Source organism: Candoia aspera, chromosome 4, assembly GCF_035149785.1.
Source record: "Candoia aspera isolate rCanAsp1 chromosome 4, rCanAsp1.hap2, whole genome shotgun sequence".
Classification (NCBI taxonomy): Eukaryota; Metazoa; Chordata; class Lepidosauria; order Squamata; family Boidae; genus Candoia; species Candoia aspera.
Window position 1 is genome coordinate 1031994 of NC_086156.1, and position 27610 is coordinate 1059603.

General features: G+C 48.2%; 1 protein-coding gene across 2 annotated transcripts in view; it reads right to left on the reverse strand.

The window, feature by feature from the left end:
• Positions 1–2422: 2422 nt before the first annotated feature.
• The window catches only part of LOC134497524 (zinc finger protein 135-like), a 35260-nt gene continuing 10072 nt past the window's right edge, over positions 2423–27610 (reverse strand). For both annotated transcript variants that reach the window (XM_063303218.1, XM_063303219.1), the window contains exon 7: positions 2423–3993. In XM_063303218.1, coding sequence (XP_063159288.1) covers positions 2438–3993 — 1556 coding nt within the window. In that variant the 3' untranslated portion in view covers positions 2423–2437. The remainder of the gene's footprint in view (positions 3994–27610) is intronic.

Sequence of the window (27610 nt, forward strand, 5' to 3'; positions counted from 1 at the left end):
CTCATTCAGCAACTGTTCAGGGTTCTGATGGCACTGAACGAGGGGTACTTACAACTGGTTCTCAGAGTTCCAGCCGTCCATCACCCCTGTGCTCATGTGATAGCAATTTGGGGCTTGGCAACCAGCTCACGCGATGGTTGCAGTGCCCTGCAGTCACATGATCACCATTTGTGACCTTCCCTGCCAGCTTCCCACAAGCAAAGTCAATGCGGAAGCTGGCAGGGAAGCTTGCAAGTCACTTCTGTAAAGCCCCCAGCCTCCCTGCACTCACAGTGCCGCCCCCTGCTTTTCTGCACTCACGTGTGGCCTGCGTTGGGCCTCCCCGCAGCACCCCCACATTCCTTACCTGGGACTCTAGCCACTTCCCACTTAATGACCCACACATCTTGGGGTTACAATGGGAACTGGGACTGCTGGGATTGTCACTAAATGATGCGGTCACGTCATGTTGCGCTTTACGACCACATCACTCAGCAACAAGAATCCTGGCAGTCCCAGTTGCCATCATAACCCAACAACTACCTGATTGTATTTTTCACATATCTTTTAACCCCAACAAAATATTTTTCAACACCCTGTTCTTATCCTAACTGGCTTCATTCTCCTGAAGAGTCACAAAATCCATGAGCATCAAAACATTTGGGTGGGTACAGGGTGGGGTGGCACCCTTGAACCCCAGCACAGCCTCGCCTCAGCCTCTCACCTGGAAATCAGAAAAGCCCAGGGCCATCCAGGTTTGTTGGCCTCCGTCTCCCATCATTCTGACCCAGACCTCTTCCTCTCTCATCCTGGTATCTGAAGCAAGTCAGCCCCAGAGATTCTCACAACAAAGCCAACAAGATCTATTTGTGTGTGTTGTGTGTGCAAGCACACAACTTTCTACCATTCTGTAGGTGACAGGGTTAAGAGGTAATCACAAACACGATCGCAGGGGCAGAATAGGCCAGCTCTCCTCGTCGCCACTTCCACCCTTGGGGAGACGCTCCTCAGTCCGCATCCTGGAATCTCCTGACTCTCAGAGGGCAGAGATGCAAACAGCTGCGCCTCCACAAATGGGACCGATCCACAGCTGGATTGGAGAAGGGGGTGCTGCTGGGATGCTTCCCCCCTTTGAGCAGCCTTCTCCAGCACCGCTCTAGTGGTAAGGCTGTCCCCACCTGCTTCGAGATTGCGACAGTGCTGGGGCAAAGGGGACCCACCTCTTGCTGTTCTTCCGTCTATTTTAATTCTGCCCCAACCAGCACAGCCACCTGCTGGCTCTCCTGGGCATCGGGAGGGAAGGGGGAGTGATACCACATTCACGCCACGTTGTCACAGATTGATCGATGCTGTGGTGCACACAAATGCCACTGCGGCTTGCACCAGAAAGCAACGCAAGCTCTCCTGCCTGGAACTTTCAGTAAAACATTTGCCCGCCCTGGAAAATGGGAGGGAGGGAGGGAGGGAGGGTGGGGGGAGGTTTTTCCCATTTCAACCCCCACCGAGGCTGCTTCCCTTCCTAAGGGGGCACAGCCCCAACACATCTCCAAAACGAGAGGGGAGGGGGAGAATAGGGTCAATGCAACAGGGTAGCTGGCAACGTACGTGTGACCAAGACGTCACTTGGCTACAGGAGATGCTCCTTCTGCCGTTCCTCCTACGAAAGTTCTGCCAAAGCTGGGAAATGCTTTTTCATAGAGACCAGAGCAGGCTGACACACGCAACTGTATTTGTAGCTCAGGGTCGAACTGTGGAGTCCTCGGTGCTCTCTGAGCCTTGTTGTTTTCTTGCAGACGTTTCATTGCCAGGCTAGTGCACTGAAGACATTGCCTAGCCTGGCAATGAAACGTCTGCAAGACAACAGCCACACGCAACTGCGCTCAGGGTCAACATCCCAAAGGGCTACGAGTCCTCCTCAACGGGGCTCATCTTCTCTGGGGCAAGAGCTACTTTTTGTTCCCGATGGATCGGTTGGGAGCGGCAAAGCGAAAGTAGCACCATCAGGGTGTCCAAAGTATACACCTGTCTGGGCTGCGTAAACCTAGCCTTGCACACACAAACACACACACACATACCAAATGTCTCCTACGCACCATCACAATAAGCCTTTTAAAATCAATTGATTTTCCACTTTATAATCATTTCCTGCCCTCTCCGAGCATCAGTTGTGACTGCCTGATCACTGAGTCCTCTGCCCGCGGATGCCAGAGCGCTTGCTGGTGAGATTCCTGACTGTCCTGAGTTAGGAAGGAAAAAACCGCTGGTGTCAGCGGCTAGGGCAGGAATCGACAGTTCCCCCTCCCCCAAGAGGCCAACAGGTCCTAAGGGGCTGCGTCCCAAGGCACTGGGGATGCTGAGCGGGTCTTACGGCCCAAGACGGTGCTGTAGAGCAGGGCGGCTGGATTCGCCGGGTTCCTGTACGACCAGAGCCGCCACCCGCCTCTCTTCCAAGCCAACCTCACACCGGCCAGTCTCTGCAGTCCGGCGAGGGCTCGGTTGCGTCTCCCTTGGCTTCTCCAGGGTGCAGAGCCGCTTTCGCATGCTTCCTTCTGTGCTCCTCCAGCAGGGCCTGATGCATGTAACTCCTGGTACACTGGTCACACTGGAAGGGGCGCTCCGCCGTGTGGGAGAGCAGGTGCTCCTTCAACAGGGCAGGGTGGCCAAAACGCCGACTGCACCTGGGGCAGAAGTACAGCTTTCCCACGTGGTCCTGCTGGTGCTCCATCAGCAGCCCGGGGAACATGAAGCTCCTTGAGCAGTGGCTGCACTGGAAGGGGCGCTCCACCAAGTGTGCACTAAGGTGCTCGGCAAGCAGCGACGCCCGGGCAAAGTCCTGGCCACAGACACCGCAGCGGAAGGGCTCTTCCAGGAAATGGCTCTGCAGGTGGTTGAGGAGACTAACCCTGTACACAAAGCTGCGGTTGCAGTGAGGGCACGGAAAGGGATACCCACCGCTGGGGATGGGCACGTGCTTCCTCGCCGGGTCTTTCTGCAGAGAGCAGCTGCTGCAGAGGTGGCACTGATATGGCTGCTCCAGGGTGGAGGCCTGGCCTGTCTCCGCCTTCAGGGGGCTCGGGGGCTTTCCTGAAGCAGCGGAGGTCTGGCTGGCAGAGACACAGAGGCTGAAGAAGACGGTGCCGCACTGCACGCAGGGGTAAGGCCTCAGCTGCGAGTTTGTCTGCAGGAATTTGCTGAACACCCGCCCTGGAGAACCACTGAAGGGATTCCTCAGATAAAGCTTCACCAGCTCGCCCAGGAACTCCTGCCAGCCGAAGGAGAAGTTGGCCCTGACGTGGGGAAAGAGCTTCTTCACGGCTGCTGTGTGCCGCTCCTGGTGGTTGCTGAGCACTTTTTGGCTGGCAAAGCTGCCCTGGCACCAGTTGCAGATGAAGGGCCAGCCAGCCACATGGGTCCTGCGGTGATCCTCGAGCTCAGAGAAGGAAAGGAAGCTCTTGGGGCAGCTGGCGCAGCCAAAGGCCTTCCCCACCGAGGCGTGAGCGCCCTGGTGCTTGGTGAATTCTTGGCGGCCTTCCGCTCTGGTCCCACACTCCTCGCAAAAGTGCTCCCAGGCCTGCCGGTGGCTCTCTTGGTGCGCAAGCTGCATGGACCACTGGCTGAACCTGATGCCACAGGTGGCACACGCAAAGATCTGTGGCTTTTTGGCATGCACAGAGCTTGCGCTTTTCCTGCGCAGGCGCCATCTGCACTCAGGGCAGGTGGCCGGGAGCTGGCCTTCAGGTGCTGGCGGACTCCTGGGGCCAAAGCTCTTCTGGCATTCCACACACTTAAGCGGGAGCGCCGTGGAATCTGCCTTCCCAGGGCTGAGCGCAGACCGCTTCCGGCGGAGGCGCTTCCCAGAGCCCACGCATCCGTGAGGCTGCTTCCCTTTCACATGCTGTGCCCCAGGGGCAGGCTGCACCTCGCGACCAGAAGCGGCTCTTCTAGAGGAGCGCCGGAGAAGCTGCGGCGTCACGTCTGCTTCCTCCTCTATCTTGACCGTGATTTCATGTTCTGCTGAGAAAGGAGGGGGGAGAAGAGAAAAGGACCAGGTGTTAAATGGGGAGCCTCCCCTGCAGCAGCCTGCTTTTCCGCGGCTCCGCTGGACATCAGAGGCCCCGGCTTCCCAGTGCAGAGCGCGCGCTGAGCCTTGCCCCAGGAGCGGAGGGTCCGGGAAGTCAGCCCAGCAGAGCAGAGCTGGTGCAGATCTCGCTCCCACCCGTGTGTTCAGCTCCAATCTGGGCACCAGAGAGCGCATTTGAAGAATGCGCCGAAACGTAATGGGTGGCGGGTCGTGGGGCTGCCTTTTTTCACAGCTCGGTGGAAGGGAAGGGAATCCCAGGGTAGGATAATGTAGTGGTCAAGAGGCTGGACTCATACCATGGAAATCTAGCTTCAGGTCTACCCTCAGCCACGCAAACTCATTGGGTGACCTTGGATGAGTCGCTGCCTCCTGCCCAACCCGCCTCATAGGGCTGTTGTGAGGATGAAAATGAAGGGAGAGCCACCTTGAGTGTGTGAAGGAAAAGCAGACGCAGATAGAAGAACTAAATCAATCTGTAAGGGCCTACACAGCTCACAGTCCTGGTATCCCAAGGGAGCCTGCCTTTCAAGGCTCAGCTGGACATGAGGATGAGCCGGCCTCCCCCAGTGGCACTGAACTCCACCTCCTCTGCAGGGTCTTTAGTACCTTTCCAGAACCTTTTGCAATGTTTTAAGTGGTTCTGAAGCCCCATGCAGGATTGTCCATTCTGTAGCATGGAGGGATACGAGCCCCATTTCCCACCTCACTTGCAGTCACCACAACTATGCAGACAGTATTGGGGGGCGGCAGGCGCTCTGGCAACCCCAAACCCCAGGCAACCAATTCCTAGCAAGCCTATCAATGTGCCATTCTATGCTTGTGTGTGCAAAAACACTGCGGCACGGCTTCCTAAGATCCAAATACGCACTGGAGATGTTCAGGCTTCCTTGCCAATCAACGCAGACACCCTCCAAGGGATGGGTGCACTTCCCCAAATCCCCATGGACCCAGAACAGACGCACTGCACTCTTTCATTGCAAAAGTCTCTAGAGAGTCACTCACTCACTTTTGTAAATTGCTTCCCTGGCAATTTGTATGTTATCTAAGTGGTGGTAGTTGGTGGATTTGCTTTTGGATTGTTAAGGCATAAGCCCACGTACCCTTTACTTTCCTCTGTTACATGCCAGGCCATGTGCCTCAACTGTCTCGTATAAGTAAAGCAAAGGGGTGAATCAGGAGACATTCCTGCTCGCCCAGGGCAAAACAAGCACTTTCACTTTCAATAAAAAAATAATGCCAGGTGTTCATTTTGAGGAGCCATATACAGGTAGTCCTTGACTTATTACCATTTGTTCAGTGACTGTTCCAAGTTATGATGGCGCTGGGAAAAGTGACTTGCAACCAGTCCTCACACTTATGACTGTCGCAGCGGTCTTGCAGTCACGTGCTCAAAATTCAGGCACTTGGCAACTGGCACGTGGTTACAATGGTTGGAGTGCCCTGGGGTCACCATCTGCAACCTTCCCAGCCGGCTTCCAACAAGCAAAGTCAATGGGGGAAGTTGGATTCACTTTAGAACCATGTGGTTCACTTAACCGCTGTGATTCACTTAAGGGCTATGGCAAAAAAGGTAAAATTTGGCATGACTCACTTAATGACCACCTTGCTTAGTGATGGAAGTTCTTGTCACGATTGTCATAAGTCCAGGACTACCTGGTATGTGTGGTCTCAAAACCTTGGAGCTATGGAGGAAGGCGAGGCAGGGCTTGGACCTCATCTAACCGAGCTTTTCTCGTCTTCCCAACCTCATTCAGTCCACACTCGAGTTAATCAGTGACACTTTTCACTTTTTTTTCTTAACCAGTGACACTTTTCAGACCGCTTTCTCACAAGCCCTATAAATGAGATACACGGAGATCATTTTCAAAACAAACCACAAGAGACTCTTGGCAACGAGCAACTGAGCAGAGGCCATGTCTGCCGCCCCGCCTGGGGTGGGAAGGGCAACAGTTCTTCCTGGGGGTGGCTGGCGCCATAGAGAGCCCTCCTTGCCGAATTAGATCGTGTCGCTTCTTGGATTCTATATTTATATTTATATTTTATTTATAGTCCGTTGTTTGTATTCCATTTATATGCTCATGGTTTTGTTAATTTTATTGTAAACCGCCTGAGGTCCCCCTTTTTGGGGAGATGGGTGGTGATAAAAAAATTTGAAAAATAAATAAATAGATGTTCAGATGGAAGGATTTTTATTTTCTGTTAACATTCACCCAGCACCGCGCAAAGCCAATCCGTATTTAACTGAAAGTAACGGCTTTTTCCTATCCTATGACACGGATGCAGATGTCCAGGATCTCATGGACCGTTCTGTTCTTGATCAGCATACAGAGGGCTGCACACAGTTAGACCATCGGGAGACGCATCCGTGCCCTGGCCCGAGGGCACGTGAACCTTTTGCAAGGATCCTTTTAGCGCTGGACAGTCCCCAGAAGAGAGATCCAAAACGTCTCCCAGAGAAAGGCAAAAGCAAGCGAAGCACTTAAAGTAGCTTCTCGGCCTTTTGGCTAAGATCAAGCGTAGTATCAAGTGGCGTGAATTTGATCCAGAAAGCGTTTTTACCCTAAACAATTCTCTCTTCCCTCAGCAATAACGTCAAGTAGCCCAAACTGAGAAATTAAGGATGTTTTCCCACCTGTCTAGATTATCCAAACACAGTAGAGCAAGTGATCGGAAGAAAACAGCAACAAGTAAAAAAGTAGAGTATTTTAGAATCTAGCCAGGACGTTTTAGTCCCAAACAGGCAACTATTTCAAGAGGAGAATCTCTGCAGCTCAGGGTTGAACGGTGGAGTCCTGGGTGCTCTCTGAGCTGGCGGTTGGCTTGCAGACGTTTCGTTACCCAGCTAGGGAACATCATCAGCGCTGGTGACAGTGGGGTTTGCTCCCTGTTTATATACAGTAAACAGTGAGCAATAAACAGGGAATAAACAAGCAAGCTACTGTAATGAAATGTCTGCAAGTAAACAACCAAGCTCAGAGAGCACCAAGGACTCCACAGGCAACTATTTGATGGGGTCTTACAAATTTTAGGTGGAGATGTTCTAAGTGAGCCCCGATGCGAGATTGTGTCAGAGTAGACAATGCACCACTCCCAAGTCTGTGTCAGCACTTTCCTTATAAGCAGAAGCACTCTGAACTGATTTTACAACACGGTGTGACTTTCTCCTTGTAGTGAACTCAGCAGCTTTTGGAAAAAAATATTCCTAAGGACTCAATTTCTGATTTTTATTTATTGGAGGGATTGGTCCTCAGTAAGATTCAGTTCACGGTAACTGGTGTCTTGAAGCAAGTCGGGATTTGCACCATCCTCTTGATGGAAGTCAGAACCTCAAAGATATTTGAAGGCATGGCTAGAACACCCAGGGGCATCCCAAGGCAGTTTGGCAGGGCCGTCTTTTCACACCACCACCACCACCTTGACTCCTCCTCCTCTGAATGAAACTCCTTCCGACCTCATTTATATGCAGCACCGCCGGCCGCGGTGACTTTTAGAGTCCCAGTCAAAGTACGCAACAGAACCTTAACTTAGATCATTTTGGCCTCCCATTAGGAAAGGTAGCTTTACCCCACACTTGGCAATTTTTTCCAGTTATATGACATCACGTTTTTCGCCATTACTACAGCAGAGAAAACAGATCACGTGAAGAAGCTTTATCATCCAAGTTCTTCAGTTGCTCTTCCAAAGCAGCCGTGCCATACCGTGAACTTGCGTTTACCAAACTGAGCTACACGGAAGTGATCTCGAAGACAACGTGAACGCTGTTCCCCACGTAGGGCAGGCCTTCCTACAAAACCCCTCTTCAGTCCATTCCGCTTTCTCTGGCACCACTCCCGCAGCTCCAAGTACGTCATCACGGCTTCCGCAGTAATGCTTTTGTACTTACGGCTCCATTTCTTCAGCATCCCTGTCGGGCCTCTGTGGCCAATCACAACCTGAACGGCGTGCAGAACGCCAAACAAATCCTCATACTGCACAAAATGTTCCACCTCAGTATGTCCAGGTGAGACAGGCATCTCCCTTTTGGGGGGGAGATGAACGGTGATAGAAATTTGCACAATCAATCAATCAACCAATCCTGACTTCTTTGCTTCTGCACCAACATTAAGAATGTTGATTCATCTCAAGACAGCAGTCATCTTTGCCTCTGTTGCTCTGGAGCCTTTTTGCCTCTTTGACTTCTTCAGTCAATGTCCTGTGCCTGTCATGGTTAACGTAACCGTTGTTGCCCTCTTGCTTAGTGGACAGACCCTCTTCCATCATCTTGTAAAAGGGCCTTTGGCGTTGTTCTCGCAGCGCATGCTCCATGTGGCCGGCAGGAGCATCAGCCCAAGCCAGAAAGGGGGCAGGACCTGAGCACAGAGGAAGCTCTTACTCAGGAGCCTTCAACTTCCAGCTGGGAAGAAAGGACTTCCAGCTAGACCAGGGCCAGCCTAATGTGAACTCAGGGGGCACTCTAAGCTTTGCTTCTCCACCTGCTGGAGAGAATCTCACTTCCTCAATTGATTTTTCCATGGTTTATAGTTTCGCCCATTCTTCCCTAAGGCTCACTTTATACCCCAGTTCTTGCTTTATGCCCAGAGTATCACCCGACCCCACTTAGCACCCAACACCGTGAGTCCTGTATGCACATACTGAGTCAGAGGAAACCTAAACAGAAGGCTGCTTTCCAATCTGAAACAGTGTTAAGAAGCTCCCAAACTGGTTTCTAAGAATGATTATCAGAAAGAACGGGGAAATAAATGAAGGAAACACAATGCAGTTCTGTACAAGCTTCCTCGGAAATAAAATCCATGTGACTTACTCCGAGGGAAGGGCTGCAGCCTCAAATTCCTGGGATCGAGACTACAATGGCGTACAACCGAACTGGTGCCTCCAGAAGACACAAGCCACGAGTCACCCTCTAGCCTACCTCGCATGCGCCTGGACCTCCACTCCAAATCAAGTCAAACCAAGTGTTAAGGAAATTATCAGCACATGCAGAGATGCCACCATAACCCTGGAAAACTCTTCCATGAGGTCCTAAGAAAACTCTGCTCTGTGTCGACATTGATCTGACCAATGCTGTGCTTGGACTTAGACACCCCCCCCTTCCCTGGCTACAATCAAGGGGGAAAGCATGGGGGGACTGTGCACGTTGTGTGCCTCTAAAGGAAACCCAGCTGGTTCGTGAGTGCCCCAAACCCACTAAGCAGCTGCTCCTGAAGCACAGGAGAGGTTTCTGCACAACTCCTGAGAGCCCTCCTTTGGGAATATGCCTGGGAAGCCTCTTCTTCTCATATCATCTCACCTTCCTTCCTCCTGCCTCTACTTCCAGACCTGGCACCTATGAACACCTTTCCAGCCAGCCTACCCATGGCATGTACAGGAAGGCAGGGTATGATGATCTGTGAGAAAAGCCAAAGAGCCCTACATGGGAGTGAAGTAGCAAAGGGCAAAATGCACAACGCAGAAGGCCAGAAAGACACCAAGGTTTTCCACATTCCGGGATCTGCTGCCTCTCAAATCCCTTTTAAGCTACTGGGGTCGGCCCTTTGAGACAGTCCCACAAGCAGCACCAGCCTTGGGCCCTGACACCACCTCTACTGTACAGTTACAGTAACAGGATCTTGCTAGCCTGAAAGTATCTTTCTCCTCCCTTACTTCTACTCTCCCCAAAACTAGGGAGGGTCCCTTCCAAGATGCATTCTCCACCCCCACCCTCCTTCGAACTCAGGTTTCACTTACCAGACTGTTGTCTGGGCTGTGGCCCTTCCTCCTGTCTCCCAAGGTCATTCCCACAGACCATCACAACTGGTAAAAACTCAAGATGTAAATATTCAACTTTGATCCTTCAATGCCTGTCAATTATGCGCGAAGAGTTAAAATAATTATTTTAGCAGAAGACCAATATACGGGTGGTCCTCGTTTAGTGAACACAGTCAGGACCAGCAACTCAGTCGCTAAATGACATGGTCACTAAGTGGAAAATCACATGACCATGACTTACAATTTTACTTCTGCCTTCCATATTCAATTTCTTTTATCCTTAACGAACTGAACATTTTTAACATTTTAAAACATCTTTAATTCTAACATGTATCATTATTAGGCATAATATTGCATTATAGTACAAAAATAAAAGAATACAAAATCAGATTTTACAATTACAGTACAGTACCTGTAAACATCAATATAAATCCTTCAAAAGATTAGTCTTTTTCTGTGTTTTTGCAGAAACGCTGGCATAGCTGGCTGATGACCGAGGATGTCTGGATCTTCTATTCCTGTGGACGGGGAGGGCAGTAGAGTCAAGGAAGGACTAACTTTCTTAAAGAACTAAGTTTGGTTTGCACAGGGTTATTTTCCCTCGTATATTTTACTGTAACACACGCATTTCCCGATGTACCTTTCCAAAATGATCTACATTTGGATCCATACTTTCTAATTTTGATAAAATTTTGTTAAATCCGAGAAAGCACCAGTCTCTTCGCACTGAACTTTCTGGGCTTAACTTCTACAATTTTTCTTCTTCTTCCCCAACCCCTTGTGCTTCCAATTCTTCTTTCAGTTCAATTAAATCTTCATTTGAAAGCTCTCCCTCAGTGTAGGCTATCAATTTTTTCACATCTTCAGCGTCAACCTCTAAATCAAGAGATTTTGCGAGTGTCAAAATGTTCTTATTTATTTCATCCAAATCTTTGTTATGGTCAAATCCTTCAAAATTATTTACAAGAACAGCAAAACGTTTTAAACACTTTTTCCAAATCCCTTGCATGCATCGCACACTAACGTCCTGCCATGCTGTTGCGATGTTTTTGATGCAGTGGAGGATACCGTACCCTTTCCAAAACTCACGCAACGTCACCCTCTCACTCTTCGTTGCGGCTACGGCCATGGTGAACATTGCATGGAAATAGTACGCCTTGAATGCTGCGACAGCTCCCTGGTCCATCGGCTGCAGGAGAGGGGTGGTGTTTTTGGGTAGATAAAGTACCTTCACGTCTGGGTGGAGATCGTCGAGATGCGGGGGGTGCCCAGGCGCGCTGTCGAGGAGCAGGAGAATTTTAAAAGGAATTCTGTTTTGCAAGCAATAATCTTTTACTTGGGGTATGAAACAATTCATAAACCAATCCTCGAAAAGGACTTGCGTCATCCAAGCCTTCCGATCAGATTGGTAATAAACAGGCAGCATGTGCTGGCCTACGTTTTTGAACACACAGGGATTCTCTGATTTGTGGATCAGAAACGGCTGCAGCTTGAATCCGGCGACATTTCCTCCCAACAGCAAGGTGACTCTGTCCTCAAAGGCTTTATCTCCAGGCGCTGCTTGGGCCTCATTGTGAATGTAGGTCCGCTCTGGCATTTTTTTCCAGAATAACCCGGTTTTGTCCACATTGAATATCTGCTCAGGCAAATAGTTCCCTTCTGCTATGACACCATCAAGCTCCTCCAGAAAACGCTGGGCAGCTTCTTCGTCAGTGCCCGCAGCTTCACCTGACGTGTGTATGTTGTGGTAATTAAACCTTCGCTGGAACCGCATAAACCAGCCACGGCTGGCAGTGAAGGTTTCGGTGCACTCCTCACCTGCTCGTTCCTTCAGCGTTTTGAAAATGCTGCGTGCCTTGGCCTGAATGAGCAGAAGGCCGATCGGCATCCTCTTCTGTATCTGGTCCTCGATCCAAAGCATAAGGAGTTTTTCCGTTTCGTGGATGAGGCCTTTTCGCTGCCTTGTAATAATCGCTTTCGTTCCTGGGGATCCTTTCATCGCCTCTCTGATCCTTTCCTTATTCTTCAAAATAGTGGAGATGGTGGAATGGGCCAGCCCTTCTTCTTGGGCGATAACGTTCACCTTCTTCCCGGCGTCGTACGCTCTGATGATCTTCATCTTCAAATTGAGACTGATGGCTTTCCTTTGCTTCTTGCTGCTTCCTTCCGCTGAGCTTGGGCTCTTCCTCTTTCCCTTTGAAGACATTGCCAGTGAAAATAAGAGCCCATTGCAAAGCACTGTGAATAGAGAGAGACGGAGAGATGAGAGAGAAACTAAAAAAAAAGTTTAATTGGTTCAAAACAATGATAAACAGTCTTAGGGTGGGGGAAGGCAGTAGTGCAAGAATGTGTTTTCCTTCTCTGCTGAAAATTTCATTCCCTGGACAAAAGCATGTGAACGGTCGCTGCTAACAGCAACGTATTTTTAAATTCATTTATTTACTACATTAAATATTTGTTTATACAGTCTGTCTTTGTTCTTAACTGCTCTTAAGTGACAATTGGAGAGAGTGAACTTTGAAGGCTGAACTCTACATACAGCCCATTTGTGAGGAAAAGCCAGGGTTCACAGGAAGGGACAAAAAGTCATAAAAATGGTTGGCAAAGTTGAAGATCAGCAGTTTAGAGAACAGACAGACAATAATTCATATAGCAATGTTGCTTCACTGGTATTTTATCCTCAGGTTGGATCTCTTCCATCTGCATAATCCTGTCATTTTCTCTCACACACAAACCATTGTCACACATGGAGACACACTGTCACACATGAAGTGTACACTCAGAAAACCTACAGTCCCCCTCCCTCCTTTCAACAGAAAGAACAAAAAAGAAGTTGCGGGAAGGGTAGTTACACTGGGAAGGGAAGAGGGAAGAAAACTAGACTGAGATGAGGCAAGGAGAAGAAGGAAGGACGGACGGACGGACTCTACCCAAGCATTAGGAAGCAGGTTAACTTTTCTGGATTCGGCTGTTTGAATAAAAGAGGTTTTACCATATTGCAGTAATCAAACTCGAAAAACTTTATTACTTCAACATATGCTGCCTTCATAGAAACAAAATGTTGGATATCTCATCTGCAACTTAACATTTTATTGTAAACCGCCCAGAGTCCCTCCTTCAGGGAGAGATGGGCGGTGATAAAATTTGATTGATAAACAAACAAATAAATAATAAAATAAATGTAGAAACTTCCTGAACATGTGCAAACTCATAGGCAGATATCACTGAATACAGTATGTACTGAGTAAGAGCATTCAGCCAAATGCTTATTTTAGATAAGCTAGTTCACTCTCAAACCAAAGGTTAAAATGAGTTTTATAATTTATCTCTTACCTTTAAAACGCTTCCATTTGTATTTAGAAGAACTACAGAACGTAATAATACACTACAGGTATTAACTCTGCTTGTCGCAAGTGAAAACGTGTGCCGGTTGCGAAGTACCCGAATGGCGATCACGTGACTGAGGGATGCTGCGATGGTTGTAAATGCGGACCTTGGTTATTTTTTTAGCACTGTCGTTAACTTCAAACGGTCATTGCACGAGGCAGTCGGTAAGTGAACACTACGTGTTCTATGATTCTTAAATCAACTCCTTTTTCAGCAACTACCCTACCTATTCCCTTTAAGCTTTTATCAGCAAAACTTAGGAGGATCTCCTGAAATATCACTGGGGTAGACAAGTTAACACAATCCAGTATTAGAGAAACATTTTATTGCCCTAAAGATAATAACGGTACTTCCTTTCCCTTAAATTTCTCCCCAGTTATCTACAAAAGTATTATTGTCCATTATGCAGTTATTTCAGAACGGGAAACACAATTAAAATTAAATACCACAATTTAAATTAAAATAAAAAACAAGGTAAAAAACAAGAAAGAAGACAGAATGGCGGCAGTGCATCCGGTTAACTTTCATACAGCCAACAGGCTCCGCTCTCTCATGAGATCCCCAAGTTCGTTGGCAAAACCGTTTTGAGGGCCTGAAATTCTTCCCGCTTTGCCTGTCTAATGTGCTCCAGAAGCCCCAAACAACCCAAAATCAATCTAACCAAGGTACTCAGCTCTTGGATTTCAAATCAGAAACACGGCAAGCTTTAAAGGCATTCTCCTGTGACAGCATTAACATTATTGCCCTATATATTACAGTATAATTAGCAAAACAATTAGTTTTCCATAGTCCAGACACTTGAGTGTTGTTTACTTATCAGCTCATGTAGCAGTTAATTATGAACCACCTACCAAGCAGATAGCTAAGTACACAATAACTACGTCAGAGCTAAACTCTGAGCACTGGTTGCTTACAAGCTGCAGAGATCCTGTTAAAGCCTTTTTGCCCAGCACAGACAATTCCCTCCAGTGTAAATCTTGTTTGCACTTTAAGCAGGAAACAGCCTTTGGTTTTAGCTTTCTGTTCCCCAGGATTTCCACTGCCCACCTGACCCAGCAGAAACATTTTGCTGTCAGCCTCCGTACTGTACAACGTGTTTGTGGGTCCGAGCTTTCCAAAGTGAGATCTCTGCCAAATCCATACGACAGGCAGCTATTTCGTTTAGAATTTTAAAAAGCACAATTTCGGAAACGCAGCTGTTATTTCTCCTTCTGAGATAATGGTGAATGTGTGCCGTGTTGTCCCTTGACAGTTCCCTTTAGGACAATGGATAATATCAGGAGGCAGCGGCTCAAACCAGAATCTGTAGCTCAGCAAGGTCTTCCAGGTGTCCCTGGCAGAGATTGGCTAGCTCCATCAGACAGAATAAATCCACTCCAGATCCATCTGCCTTTGCTGCAATTTTCTGTTACGTCACATATTCAATGTAGGGATGAGTTCCCCAGACATAGAAAAGGAAACCCAGGCAGGAAGCATACTGAAAGACTGACATAAAACTGGAGGGGAAGGACGGACCGGCTCTAGCTATCCACAATCCAGTACACCACCTGATACTTATCTGGAAAATATCAGAATACTGTCATCTAGGATAGTGGCTGTCTCACCAAGCATGCATTTGGAACTCAAATTTCCCAGTCAGTCAGTTGCAAAGAACTTGTTTCCTCTGCAATTTGAAGTTTCTTGAAGGGCCCGGCCAGTCCAGTCATTTGTCTACCATCTGATAGGATGCTGGTTACCTGAGATGGAAAAAGTCATCCGGGACTTGCACTGGCGAATTTGATCCAGCAGACGAGGCCCTCTTGTCCTGGTGACTACGCAGCCACGTTCGTGCAGATTCTTGGTGGCAAGGGCTTTGACGCTGCCTTCTGCCAGGGTATCTTCTTTCCTTCTCAATCTAACGGCAGTCCCAGGATTTCCTGGTGATCTCCGTTCCAGTACGACGCAGGCTTAACATTTACACCTCCCGTTTCGCAGTGCATCAGTCTATGAGGCGTACATTTTCTGTCCCAGCAGACCTTAAACAGATGCCACCTCCTCGTCTCTGTCTTTGACGGCAAGGACAGTGCGCCCATCAGCCCTCACTACGCTAAAAATGTGCCAGGATCTGCCATGCTAACGCAAGAGGAGAGGAAAGGAGCTAGGAGCTTCTAATCCTCATCAGAGCAAATGTGAACGTACATGCACGTCATTAAAAAAAATAGTGTGCGCGCCAACAACCAAAAGGTGGTTGGTGCACACACTTTTTTTTTTAAATGACATGCTTGCACGCTCACGTTCCACAGCCAAAGCTATGGCTCCCTCTCTACAGAGCAAGACAGACGAGCAATTGAATGCAGCATCAGCTGCTCGGCTTGGCACCAAGCATGTACCCAGATGAAAACCCAGGAAGTTTTGCTGGGCTGTTCCCTGGGGGAGGACTGTGCTGGTTTTCAGAGACTGATTTCCCGGAAGAACGTTTGCCAGTCAGGTATCCTCCCCTTGCAAACGTGCAGTGGCTGAGCCCTGGCCCTGGCTGCCAGCAGCTGGCCTGCTTCAAGGACCTTTTAAATTCTGCTTACAAAATCCGGAACAGATTGTGCATTCCAACCCCTGGGAGAACTGCTAGAGATCTGAAGCAGGACAATTCACAATTCCCTCATTATTCCTTTAAATGAATTCTCTAATCTTCGACAGGGTTTTAGCTTGTTAAATTGCAAGCACAACCTTGCTGCTAAGCAGAAGCCCCCAACTCATCTTGACATTATGTGGGTTGAAACTCCCCCAGTATGTTCAGCAAGCACCGCACCCTGCGCAAGCAACAGCTGAAACGACTAGAGGACCACCTTTCAGCCTTGCACTGGCTTTCTTTCCGAGAGAGGATCAAGGGCGGCCATTATCCACACAACCGAGCGTTCCCTTTCACAAACGGCAATCACATTCTGCTGCCTCCTGCTGTCAGCACGGCTGGGTTCTTCTGTCCATCTGTTCATGGCTATTTCTTATGGTCTTCAGCAAAGGATCGTTACCTTGTCGTGGTGCTGGAGCTTGAGCACCTCAATGATGCCATGAGCTAAACCATGAAGGGCCACCCAAGACGGGAAGGTCGTGACAGAGAGGTCAGACTAAGTGCGATCCCCGGGGAAAGTAATGGCAACCCACCCCAGTATTCTTGCCGTGAAAACTAAATGGATCAGTACAACCAGAGATATGTCGGTATACCATCGGAAGATGAGACCCCCAGGTCGGAAGATGGTCAAAATGCTACTGGGGAGGAACAGAGGATGAGTTCAACTAACCCCAGACGTGATGACGCAGCTAGCTCAAAGCTGAAAGGATGGCTAGCAGCCGACGGTGCTGGTGGTGAACGGCGAATCCGATGTTCTAAGGATCAGCACACCATTGGAACCTGGAATGTAAGATCTATGAGCCAGGGCAAATTGGATGTGGTTATTGGTGAGATGTCAAGATTAAAGATAGACATTCTGGGCGTCAGTGAACTGAAATGGACTGGAATGGGCCACTTCACATCAGATGACCACCAGATCTACTACTGTGGACAAGAGGACCACAGAAGAAACGGAGTAGCCTTCATAATTAATAGTAAAGTGGCTAAAGCAGTGCTTGGATACAACCCCAAAAACGACAGAATGATCTCAATTCGAATTCAGGGCAAGCCATCTAACATCACAATGATCCAAATATACGCCCCAACCACAAATGCTGAAGAAGCTGAAGTAGAGCAGTTCTATGAGGATCTGCAGCACCTACTGGACAACACGCCTAAAAGAGATGTTATTTTCATCACAGGAGACTGGAATGCTAAGGTGGGCAGTCAAATGACACCTCGAATTACAGGTAAGTATGGTCTGGGAGAACAAAATGAAGCAGGACATAGGCTGATGGAATTTTGCCAAGACAATTCACTCTGCATAACAAACACTCTCTTCCAACAACCTAAGAGACGACTTTATACATGGACTTCACCAGATGGACAACACCGAAATCAGATTGATTACATCCTTTGCAGCCAAAGGTGGCGGACATCTGTACAGTCGGTAAAAACAAGGCCTGGAGCTGACTGTAGTTCAGATCACGAACTTCTTCTTGCACAATTTAGGATCAGACTCAAGAGATTAGGGAAGACCCACAGATCAGCTAGATATGAGCTCACTAATATTCCTAAGGAATATGCAGTGGAGATGAAGAATAGATTTAAGGGACTGGACTTAGTAGATAGGCTCCCGGAAGAACTCTGGACAGAAGTTGGCAGCATTGTTCAGGAGGCGGCAACAAAATACATCCCAAAGAAAGAGAAAACCAAGAAGGCAAAATGGCTGTCTGCTGAGACACTAGAAGTAGCCCCAGAAAGAAGGAAAGCAAAAGGCAACAGTGATAGGGGGAGATATGCCCAATTAAATGCAAAATTCCAGAGGTTAGCCAGAAGAGATAAGGAATTATTTTTAAACAAGAAATGCGCAGAAGTGGAAGAAGACAATAGAATAGGAAGGACAAGAGACCTCTTCCAGAAAATTAGAAACACTGGCAGTAAATTCCAGGCAAAAATGGGTATGATCAAAAACAAAGATGGCAAGGACCTAACAGAAGAAGAAGAGATCAAGAAAAGGTGGCAAGAATATACAGAAGACCTGTATAGGAAGGATAACAATATTGGGGATAGCTTTGACGGTGTGGTCAGTGAGCTAGAGCCAGACATCCTGAAGAGTGAGGTTGAGTGGACCTTAAGAAGCATTGCTAATAACAAGGCAGCAGGAGATGACAGCATCCCAGCTGAACTGTTCAAAATCTTGCAAGATGATGCTGTCAAGGTAATGCATGCTATATGCCAGCAAATTTGGAAAACACAAGAATGGCCATCAGATTGGAAAAAATCAACTTATATCCCCATACCAAAAAAGGGAAACACTAAAGAATGTTCAAACTATCGAACAGTGGTATTCATTTCACATGCCAGTAAGGTAATGCTCAAGATCCTGCAAGGTAGACTTCAGCAGTTCATGGAGCGAGAATTGCCAGATGTACAAGCTGGGTTTAGAAAAGGCAGAGGAACTAGGGACCAAATTGCCAATATCCGATGGATAATGGAAAAGGCCAGGGAGTTTCAGAAAAACATCTATTTCTGTTTTATTGACTATTCTAAAGCCTTTGACTGTGTGGACCATAACAAATTGTGGCAAGTTCTTAGTGGTATGGGATACCAAGTCCTCTTGTATGCCTCCTGAAGAATCTGTATAACGACCAAGTAGCAACAGTAAGAACAGACCACGGAACAACGGACTGGTTTAAGATTGGGAAAGGAGTACGGCAGGGCTGTATACTCTCACCCTACCTATTCAACTTGTACGCAGAACACATCATGCGACGTGCTGGGCTTGGGGAATCCAAGGCTGGAGTTAAAATCGCTGGAAGAAACATTAACAATCTCAGATATGCAGATGATACCACTTTGATGGCTGAAAGTGAAGAGGAACTGAGGAGCCTTATGATGAAGGTGAAAGAAGAAAGTGCAAAAGCTGGCTTGCAGCTAAACCTCAAAAAAACCAAGATTATGGCAACCAGCTTGATTGATAACTGGCAAATAGAGGGAGAAAATGTAGAAGCAGTGAAAGACTTTGTATTCCTAGGTGCAAAGATTACTGCAGATGCTGACTGAGGTCAGGAAATCAGAAGACGCTTAATCCTTGGGAGAAGAGCAATGACCTATCTCGATAAAATAGTTAAGAGCAGAGACATCGCACTGACAACAAAGGTCCGCATAGTTAAAGCAATGGTGTTCCCCGTAGTAACATATGGCTGCGAGAGCTGGACCATAAGGAAGGCTGAGAGAAGGAAGATCGATGCTTTTGAACTGTGGTGTTGGAGGAAAATCCTGAGAGTGCCTTGGACTGCAAGAAGATCAAACCAGTCCATCCTCCAGGAAATAAAGCCAGACTGCTCACTTGAGGGAATGATATTAAAGGCAAAACTGAAATACTTTGGCCACATAATGAGAAGACAGGACACCCTGGAGAAGATGCTGATGCTAGGGAGAGTGGAGGGCAAAAGGAAGAGGGGCCGACCAAGGGCCAGGTGGATGGATGACATTCTAGAGGTGACGGACTCATCCCTGGGGGAGCTGGGGGTGTTGACGACCGACAGGAAGCTCTGGCGTGGGCTGGTCCATGGAGTCACGAAGAGTCGGAAGCGACTAAACGAATAAACAACAACAACAACATTTCTTATGGTACCTTTTAAAGATCAGGAGAAAGCATAATCGGGTCTTCTGAGAAGGAGCCCACAGGCAAAGCTCTTGCCTCCACAAACAAAGAAGTACGATACTATCGACAATACCTGTACAATGTCCTTCATTTCACGTGCCAGCAAAATAATGCTTAGCATCACCCAATGCAAAGCGGAGCCTATTCGAGCTGGTGTCAGACTCCACAATCAAAGGATGGCTGAATCATCTGACTGTGTTCGTCTGCATCAATGAGGCAACGCGTGTCAAGCAGGAAGAAGGGGGGGGGAATTGCAAAGAGTGTGAATTGGGGGGGGGAATTGCAAAGAGTGTGAATTGGGGGGGGGAATTGCAAAGAGTGTGAATTGGGGGGGGGGAATTGCAAAGAGTGTGAATTGGGGGGGGGGGAATTGCAAAGAGTGTGAATTGCTGCTCTTTGGGCCGGAGGGAGGGAGTCAAGGTCGCTCTGCCGGAGATGTCTGTGGCTGGCACTGCTGGCCATTAGAAACACCGTGAGAAAGGGACAGGAAGGGGGGCGTGGAGTTTTGGAATGCTTTAACGAGTGAGTTTAGGCGGGAATCTTTTAATCGCAGCTTTCTTCTGTTCTGTGCACTTGTCTTCGTTAAACCTGAATTCTGCATACTCCAGCTGTGCACGAGTTGGGTCAATATTGGGACTAAGGGTGCCAGTTCTTACATAAAGCTGCAATTGAACCACCTTTTTAACTCTACCAGAAGTTCCATGCTCTGAGGAAAGTTAATTCCTGAGCTCTCCGGAGTCGTACTCTGACGGAATGGAGGGTGCCGCTCAAACCGATCCAGAGGTGTCAGCAGATGATGGAGAGGTTCCCAGCACCTCCACGGAATCTGCGGTGAACACAAGAAGTAGAGGGGCAAAGGTCTAAGGGGGAAGGCAAGGGAGAAAGGTGAAAGCCAAAAAACAGCACGAGTCGACTGCCTTCCCTGGAATCTGATGAATTCCTAGACAGAGAACTGATTTGGTGACCTAAGCCCGGTTGGACTTTTGACGTTGGGGATGGAACAGAGAGAGCGCTGGCGAAGTGGCAACCCTTTCAGCAGGAAGCCAGAGGCTGTGAGCTGAAGAATGACAGACATCTCGCCAGAGTAGAGCCGGAGAATCAAATCGTGACAAAGACTGCGACCCACCTCAAGGAAGCGATGGACGGGCTGATAAGCCGCCTGGTCCGGAAGGAGCAAGCACCGACACCTGAGAGCGCTCAGCCGATGTCAGAGGAGGAAGCGAGAGCTTCGGATCAGGCAGGAATGAGTGAGGAATAAGAGTCTGCGCCAGCAAGAGTTGAACCAGCCGAGAGATGGGTCTGCATCCAACCTGCCCCACAATGAGCCAAAACCAGCGGGAGCCCGGCAAGGCTCCGTGACTTGAAGGTAAAGTTTGGTGGGGGGGACCCGAACCAACTGGCGTGCTTCCTAACTCACGTAAGTGGGTTTATGAAAGAGTTTGGGGATTCCTTCACCAATGATGAAGCCAAGGTGAGATATGTGTCAACTCACCTAAAGGTGGAGGCATCTAAATGGATGGTGGGGCTGCATGATGCCAGAGCTCTGGAATTTGGTGATTTTGATGATTTCATGACTGCGCTGAGGGAACAGTTTGAAGACCCTTTGACCAAGATGAAAGCGAAGACCAGTCTTCAGTACATCAGACAGGGGACATAGTCGGTGTCCGAGTATGCCATGGAGTTTAAACGTTTGGCTGGGAGTTTGATCGATTGGCCTGAGGTGCTAAAAGTGGAATTTTTCCAGATGGGGTTGCAGCCTGGCATATTAGAGCGAAAGGCAATCCACTGAAGGAGTGGATCTGCTTTAACGGAGAACGTTAAAATTCACCTGAAGAGACAGCAACAACTGCAACCAACCACAAAGAAACCGACCCAGCCAGGGAGCACTGGAGTGAAACCCACTTCAAGGAAGCCTTGGGAAGAAGAAAGAGATCATCGCCTGAAGGCAGGCTTGTGCTTTAAATGTGGCAAGGAAGGCCATTGGGCAACCAAGTGCCCATGCAACATGGTGGCTACGTCTCCCAAGCTGGAGTTCAAACATGGCAAGTCCCCATCCACGAAGTGCAAAGCTGCTGTTGCCGGCAGGAGTGTAAATCTGGAAGAGGAACCCTCCACTTCAGAAAGAGATTCCTCCAATGAACCCCAATCACCGACGGGAAATGAGCAATGCCTGCCTTGAAGGGCGCCGAAAGGCAGGCAGACCCAAAGGGGCGCGAAGATCCGATGGTGAGTGGGGATGGCCCCATAATAATGGTGGGGGTGCAGTTACAGACTTTGAGACATGGGAAAAGGGCAGATTTGGCCACTTTACTAGACTCTGGGTGTGCCAAACGCTTAATTCACCTGGCTATAGTGAATGGACTGGGGTTGAAAGTGAGGAGGTTAAAGGAGCCGATAGTTTTCACCCAGCTAGATGGGTCAGATGCAACAGGGGGCCCTGCGGAGTTTTACACAGAGACAGTGAAAATGCAAGTGGGCACCCACCAAGAGACTTTAAGATTTATAGCAGCTCCAATAGCTAACCATTCTTTAATTTTGGGACTGCCCTGGCTTCGAGCTAACAATCCTCAGATTGACCGGGTGACAGGGTGAATGCAGTTTAAGGATGGACTGTATTTGGGGACTAAGGAGAATGGAGAACCCTCAGAAGTAGGACTTTTAGCTGCCGTGTCTACAGTGTCTGGGCCAATTGGGGGTCCTGAGGAGGATTTGATTCTGGAACCGTACCGCAACCTGAGGGAGGTGTGTGGGGAACCCGAATGCGATCACTTACCGCCCCACCATAAAACAGACTGTGCTATTAAAATTGAACCCGGGGCAAAGCTTCCTAAACCCAAATTGTATTCCATGTCATTGAAGGAGCAGGAAGTGTTGAGAGAGTTCACAGATAAAAATCTGGCGCAAGGTTTCATTTGGCCCGCCAAGTCTCCAGTGGCTGCTCCGGTGTTGTTTAGAACCAAGAAGGACAGCTCTTTACAGTTGTGCACTGATTATCGGGGGTTGAATGCTATTCGTACTATCAATCAGTACCCCCTTCCACTAATGAAAGACATGCCAGCGCACCTTTCAAAAGGGAAAATTTTCATGAAGTTGGACTTGAGAGAAGTCTATTTCCAGGTTCGCATTCAAGAGGGGGATGAATGGAAAACTGCTTTTAACTGTCCCCTTGAATGTTATGAGTACCTTGTGTTACCTTTTGGGTTAAGAGGCAGTCCTGGAGTGTTTGTGCAATTAATGAAGTTTTACATGATTAATGAAGTTTGACATGAACATTTGTACAAAGGAGTATTAGTCTGTCTCAATGATATTTTAATCTAGTCCAAAAATGAAAAAGAGGGAAGTTTTAGAACAGGGACACGATGTCAAGTCGGCCAGCCATTTTGGGTTCGTAAAGACTTTGCATTTATTGCACAGGCAGTTTTGGTGGCCAAGTCTTAGACAAAATGTGAAGGACTATGTGGCTAGTTGCCCTGTTTGTGCCATGGCAAAGAAGAGGGAAAGCCCCAAGGTCTGCTTCAACTGGTAGCTAACCCCACCCAGCCTTGGAAACAAATTGCTGTGGACTATATAGTAGAGTTGCCTGAAAGTAAAAAGAAACTGTAATTTGGGTTGTTACTGACTGATTCTCTAAGCAAGCTCATTTTATTCTGTTTGCCACGATTCCCACAGCCAGCCAGCTCGCCAAGCTCTTTATTCAGCATATTTATTGATTACATGAGGTCCCTGATAGGGTGATAAGCGACCATCGCATCCAGTTTACTTCTAAGTTCTGGAAGTCATTTTTAAAGTCAATTGGCACCTCTCAGGCTCTGAGTTTGAGTCATCACCCCCAGACGGACAGATCGATGGAACGACTGAATGCCACCCTAGAACAGTTTTTACAATGTTATATTAGCTACCAACAGGACGATTGGGTAGACCTCTTGCCCTTTGCAGAGGTCGCATATAATAATTCTGTTCATCAGACCACAGGGTTTTCCCCCTTTCAAGTACTAAATGGCCAGGAATTCATGCCAATTCCGAAGCTGCCGCAAGGAACTCCTGAAGCTTGCTCCATGAACAAGTGGGTTAAGCAGATCAGTGCTACTTGGCCTGTGATTCAAAAAGCTTTAACTGAAGCTAGGGAAAGTTATAAAAAAATACGCCAATCGTAAGAGAGCCCTCGAATGGCAGTTTAAAGTGGGAGATAAAGTGTATCTGTCTACAAAATTCCTTAAATCCTTGCAACCATGAAAGAAATTAGGACCAAAGTTTGTGGAGCCTTTTGTCATTGAATAGGGACGCGGTGGCGCTGCGGGTTAAACCGCTGAGCTGTCGATCAGAAGGTCGGCGGTTCGAAACCGTGCAGCGGGGTGAGCTCCCGTTGTTAATCCCAGCTCCTGCTCACCTAGCAGTTTGAAAACATGCAAATGTGAGTAGATCAATAGGTACCGCTTCGGCGGGAAGGTAACGGCGTTCCGAGTCGTCATGCTGGCCACATGACCCGGAAGTGTCTATGACAACGTCGGCTCCAAGGCTTAGAAACGGAGATGAGCACCGCCCCCTAGAGTTGGATTCGACTGGACTTTACGTCAAGGGAAACCTTTACCTTTACCCTTTGTCATTGAAAAAGTAATCAATCCTGTCACAGTACAATTGAAACTTCCAAAGAACATGAAACAAATCCACCCTTTCTTCCATTGCAGCCTGTTAAAACCAGTGCGAGAATCGTCTTGCTGGCATCCAGAAGAGCCTTCTCCTGCACACACAATGATTGAAGGTGAACAGAATTTCAAAGTTAAGGAAGTTTTGGATGCTCGTAAATGCAAAGGGGAGCTTCAATATCTAATTCATTGGAAACATTTCCCTGACCACGAGTGGGTGGCTAGTTGAAATGTTCGTGCTCCAAATTTGTTGAAGAAATGTTATGCCAAGTATCCTGACAAGCCCAAAGACTGATCTTTCCTATTTGCTTAATTGTTTATTTCATCCCTACCTTTAATTGCTTGCATAATATCATTGTGTTTGTTTAGTGTGTTTTTTTCCCAGGGGGGCAGAATGTCAGACTCTATGATCAAAGGATGGCTGAATCATCTGACTGCGTTCGTCTGCATCGATGAGGCAACGCGTGTCAACCAGGAAGAAGGGGGGGGAATTGCAAAGAGTGTGAATTGCTGCTCTTTGGGCCGGAGGGAGGGAGTCAAGGTCGCTCTGCCGGAGATGTCTGTGGCTGGCACTGCTGGCCATTAGAAACACCGTGAGAAAGGGACAGGAAGGGGGGCGTGGAGTTTTGGAATGCTTTAACGAGTGAGTTTAGGCGGGAATCTTTTAATCGCAGCTTTCTTCTGTTCTGTGCACTTGTCTTCGTTAAACCTGAATTCTGCATACTCCAGCTGTGCACGAGTTGGGTCAATATTGGGACTAAGGGTGCCAGTTCTTACATAAAGCTGCAATTGAACCACCTTTTTAACTCTACCAGAAGTTCCATGCTCTGAGGAAAGTTAATTCCTGAGCTCTCCGGAGTCGTACTCTGACGGAATGGAGGGTGCCGCTCAAACCGATCCAGAGGTGTCAGCAGATGATGGAGAGGTTCCCAGCACCTCCACGGAATCTGCGGTGAACACAAGAAGTAGAGGGGCAAAGGTCTAAGGGGGAAGGCAAGGGAGAAAGGTGAAAGCCAAAAAACAGCACGAGTCGACTGCCTTCCCTGGAATCTGATGAATTCCTAGACAGAGAACTGATTTGGTGACCTAAGCCCGGTTGGACTTTTGACGTTGGGGATGGAACAGAGAGAGCGCTGGCGAAGTGGCAACCCTTTCAGCAGGAAGCCAGAGGCTGTGAGCTGAAGAATGACAGACATCTCGCCAGAGTAGAGCCGGAGAATCAAATCGTGACAAAGACTGCGACCCACCTCAAGGAAGCGATGGACGGGCTGATAAGCCGCCTGGTCCGGAAGGAGCAAGCACCGACACCTGAGAGCGCTCAGCCGATGTCAGAGGAGGAAGCGAGAGCTTCGGATCAGGCAGGAATGAGTGAGGAATAAGAGTCTGCGCCAGCAAGAGTTGAACCAGCCGAGAGATGGGTCTGCATCCAACCTGCCCCACAATGAGCCAAAACCAGCGGGAGCCCGGCAAGGCTCCGTGACTTGAAGGTAAAGTTTGGTGGGGGGGACCCGAACCAACTGGCGTGCTTCCTAACTCACGTAAGTGGGTTTATGAAAGAGTTTGGGGATTCCTTCACCAATGATGAAGCCAAGGTGAGATATGTGTCAACTCACCTAAAGGTGGAGGCATCTAAATGGATGGTGGGGCTGCATGATGCCAGAGCTCTGGAATTTGGTGATTTTGATGATTTCATGACTGCGCTGAGGGAACAGTTTGAAGACCCTTTGACCAAGATGAAAGCGAAGACCAGTCTTCAGTACATCAGACAGGGGACATAGTCGGTGTCCGAGTATGCCATGGAGTTTAAACGTTTGGCTGGGAGTTTGATCGATTGGCCTGAGGTGCTAAAAGTGGAATTTTTCCAGATGGGGTTGCAGCCTGGCATATTAGAGCGAAAGGCAATCCACTGAAGGAGTGGATCTGCTTTAACGGAGAACGTTAAAATTCACCTGAAGAGACAGCAACAACTGCAACCAACCACAAAGAAACCGACCCAGCCAGGGAGCACTGGAGTGAAACCCACTTCAAGGAAGCCTTGGGAAGAAGAAAGAGATCATCGCCTGAAGGCAGGCTTGTGCTTTAAATGTGGCAAGGAAGGCCATTGGGCAACCAAGTGCCCATGCAACATGGTGGCTACGTCTCCCAAGCTGGAGTTCAAACATGGCAAGTCCCCATCCACGAAGTGCAAAGCTGCTGTTGCCGGCAGGAGTGTAAATCTGGAAGAGGAACCCTCCACTTCAGAAAGAGATTCCTCCAATGAACCCCAATCACCGACGGGAAATGAGCAATGCCTGCCTTGAAGGGCGCCGAAAGGCAGGCAGACCCAAAGGGGCGCGAAGATCCGATGGTGAGTGGGGATGGCCCCATAATAATGGTGGGGGTGCAGTTACAGACTTTGAGACATGGGAAAAGGGCAGATTTGGCCACTTTACTAGACTCTGGGTGTGCCAAACGCTTAATTCACCTGGCTATAGTGAATGGACTGGGGTTGAAAGTGAGGAGGTTAAAGGAGCCGATAGTTTTCACCCAGCTAGATGGGTCAGATGCAACAGGGGGCCCTGCGGAGTTTTACACAGAGACAGTGAAAATGCAAGTGGGCACCCACCAAGAGACTTTAAGATTTATAGCAGCTCCAATAGCTAACCATTCTTTAATTTTGGGACTGCCCTGGCTTCGAGCTAACAATCCTCAGATTGACCGGGTGACAGGGTGAATGCAGTTTAAGGATGGACTGTATTTGGGGACTAAGGAGAATGGAGAACCCTCAGAAGTAGGACTTTTAGCTGCCGTGTCTACAGAGTCTGGGCCAATTGGGGGTCCTGAGGAGGATTTGATTCTGGAACCGTACCGCAACCTGAGGGAGGTGTGTGGGGAACCCGAATGCGATCACTTACCGCCCCACCATAAAACAGACTGTGCTATTAAAATTGAACCCGGGGCAAAGCTTCCTAAACCCAAATTGTATTCCATGTCATTGAAGGAGCAGGAAGTGTTGAGAGAGTTCACAGATAAAAATCTGGCGCAAGGTTTCATTTGGCCCGCCAAGTCTCCAGTGGCTGCTCCGGTGTTGTTTAGAACCAAGAAGGACAGCTCTTTACAGTTGTGCACTGATTATCGGGGGTTGAATGCTATTCGTACTATCAATCAGTACCCCCTTCCACTAATGAAAGACATGCCAGCGCACCTTTCAAAAGGGAAAATTTTCATGAAGTTGGACTTGAGAGAAGTCTATTTCCAGGTTCGCATTCAAGAGGGGGATGAATGGAAAACTGCTTTTAACTGTCCCCTTGAATGTTATGAGTACCTTGTGTTACCTTTTGGGTTAAGAGGCAGTCCTGGAGTGTTTGTGCAATTAATGAAGTTTTACATGATTAATGAAGTTTGACATGAACATTTGTACAAAGGAGTATTAGTCTGTCTCAATGATATTTTAATCTAGTCCAAAAATGAAAAAGAGGGAAGTTTTAGAACAGGGACACGATGTCAAGTCGGCCAGCCATTTTGGGTTCGTAAAGACTTTG